Genomic DNA, 2,595 nt, shown 5'->3' with positions numbered 1-2,595 from the left:
TATTGTTTTATTTATTTTACAATTGATTTGTACTGTGTCATCATTTTAGGTATCATATAATTTGTCTTGTTAAATAGAAATAATGAAAAGCAAAGTTATAATATGACATGGTCAGTCACAAATAATATTTTATTTTCAGAAAAATAAAGGTGTTAAGATTATTTGATATTAGCACCTATTTAAAAGTCTTGAAGTATCCACGTAATCACTTCAATATTAAATAATATATTATTTAAAGTATTAAATTTACAACTGCCTAAATATTTATTAAAATATATATTTATTTTAATATATCATTTCTATATTAGATGCTTGAAATTAGTAATCACATATAATATGAAAAAAATAATGTTTGACATTTTGTAATTTTTCATGCAAATGTGATATATAAGAACAATTCAATACTTCCAAGAAAGACCAAAATATATTTAGTTATGTCATAGAGGTTAACAAAAATTATTGTTATCTGTCAATTTTAGGCAATATAAAATAATAACAAATCATTTGTCTCAACATTTTTTATGTTGAGAAGCAAATAGTTTCCATTTGTTTCAAAAATAGATTTTAACATATAAGAACATATTTGAAATATTATAGATAGTCGACAATAACATTTATTAATTATAAAAGGATGAAAATAAACAAATGATGCTTACATTATAACTATATTTAAGAATCACATTATGTCCCCTTAAATTTATGAAAAATATATAATACACGTTTTTAAAAATATGTATCAAAATTACGCCGAAACTTAAAGCTTTATGATCAGATCAAACCTACCAATACTTCATCTTGTTGGATGCAACGGTGGTATGTCTGAATGTTCATGTTTGTCTAGATAAAACATGATGTATAATAGTGGTGTCAGAACACCAAGAATAAGTAAGCAGCAAACAAGATGATACCACTTCAACCCAAAGTCTGCACCATGAGACGTCAATTCTTTCACTACCACAGCTTCGACAGGTACCTTAGTCTTACTGGGCAAGAGCTGGGTATCTTCTGATATAGACTCATTCTGTTCCGTATCTGTATATGGAGTGACAGATGGGGCCAGAGAACTATTCATAACAACAGTGTTGCAATCAATTGCAAAGTCAGCTTCCTTTGTTTCAATGCCATTTTGAATATTATTGTTATGTTTCTGGGGTGAATTGTTTTCTACAGGTTGGTAAAGCATATTATGCATACTGAGGCTGGTAGATACTTGATTAGATGTTGAAGGCAAAGGTGGTTGAGGCTGCGGTGCAGGAATCATTTCTGTGAGTACTGAATAAGGTGTAACAGGAACTTTGATTGTCCTTCTTGCAAATATTTCATTGTCTTTATGTATTTGGTTAATCCTTTTTAATTCTGAAATCTAAGGATTAATTTTATTAATAAAATGAATGTATGTATTAACATGTATTCAGTTGAAACACATATAAGTAATTAATGAACACATTTTATTAGATTAACAATTTTAAAAGACCCATAAAAATATTAAAATATAATATAAATAATATTAAAATAACTCATTAAAATTATTCCAAATAACTTGTTTAATATGATAAGATAATTGTGATTATTAATATCATATAAGTAATAGTGTATCAAAAGGTAATTATAATCATGAATGAGTATGTCTTACAGAACAATGAAATCGTAGCGCGATGGCCTGTAGTGTATCGCCTTCTTGAACTTGGGCCTCGATGAAATGATCCTGGGGCTTTATCCTGTATAATTGAATCTCGCTTTGAAATTCCTTGTCATCTCTTACACCGTTCATATTGGAGATCAGGTCATCCCCGTTGTGTGTCAATCGCGTTCTGGATAACATTATTAATGAGAACTGCCTTTAACTAAACATTATGCTATTCTAGTTTTACTACGCGTTTCACGTAATATTAGACCTCACCTTTGTTTCATTTTTAAATACAACACTAAAACTAATACAATCTCTCATGACCTGTTTAAATAATACTATTCTACCTTAAAATTGAATATTTACCACGTATTCAATAAATAAAAAAATACAAAAACAGCTGTTGATATCATTATTATTCTATTGACAAAGAATTTTGACGTTTTGCTTTCGATTTGCCACATTGGTATTTTACACAGATTAAAAATAAAAACCTACAACATTAAAATAACGTAGACAGTATAAATGTTGTAGATTAAGTAAAAAAAAATCAAGGACTACGTAATCCTAACATAATTAAAATAAAATATACCATACGATATTATGCTGTTGTCGTATTTATTATTCGTTATCTAGAGAAAATGAATATATAATTTTTATCTTTAAAGAGAATAAAATTCACGAAAACATCCCGATACTATTATTTAATTTTATCACAATTATCCTCGTCAGTACAGTTTCGCGACAGAAAAAGCATCATTTATCTAAAACAAAATAAAAAAGATAAAATTTTTGATCGATTACTGAGGAAATATTAGGTTTCATGGGTGAGATGTAAATAAAGCGAACAATGAAAATCATAGCAAAATAGAGCTTAAATAAGCAAGAATATATGCCAGCAAAAAGTTACTATAAATTAAAGAGCTTATTTCTGTAAAACATCAAGAAATGTATGCGTCATCTCTTTA

At 27.7% G+C, this 2,595-nt stretch overlaps 1 protein-coding gene across 3 annotated transcripts; it reads right to left on the bottom strand.

The window, feature by feature from the left end:
* Window positions 1–651: 651 nt before the first annotated feature.
* LOC124537163 (lysM and putative peptidoglycan-binding domain-containing protein 3) lies at window positions 652–2,092 on the bottom strand. 3 transcript variants are annotated; one of them, XM_047113884.1, is made up of 3 exons: window positions 1,901–2,092; window positions 1,634–1,838; window positions 652–1,363 (listed from the first exon to the last, which is right to left on the bottom strand). In XM_047113884.1, exons 1-3 carry the CDS (start codon window positions 1,909–1,911, stop codon window positions 791–793), a joined length of 789 nt encoding a protein of 262 aa, XP_046969840.1. In that variant the 5' UTR covers window positions 1,912–2,092; the 3' UTR covers window positions 652–790. The 3 variants fall into 3 exon arrangements, with proteins under 3 accessions (XP_046969840.1, XP_046969842.1, XP_046969839.1); XM_047113886.1 differs by having other exon boundaries at window positions 1,634–1,811; XM_047113883.1 differs by having other exon boundaries at window positions 1,634–1,834; window positions 1,901–2,091.
* Window positions 2,093–2,595: the final 503 nt, after the last annotated feature.

The sequence above is a fragment of the Vanessa cardui genome, chromosome 18 (assembly GCF_905220365.1).
Source record: "Vanessa cardui chromosome 18, ilVanCard2.1, whole genome shotgun sequence".
NCBI classification, from domain to species: Eukaryota; Metazoa; Arthropoda; class Insecta; order Lepidoptera; family Nymphalidae; genus Vanessa; species Vanessa cardui.
Note: the sequence above shows the minus strand (reverse complement) of the source record. Positions and strands in the feature narration are given on the sequence as shown.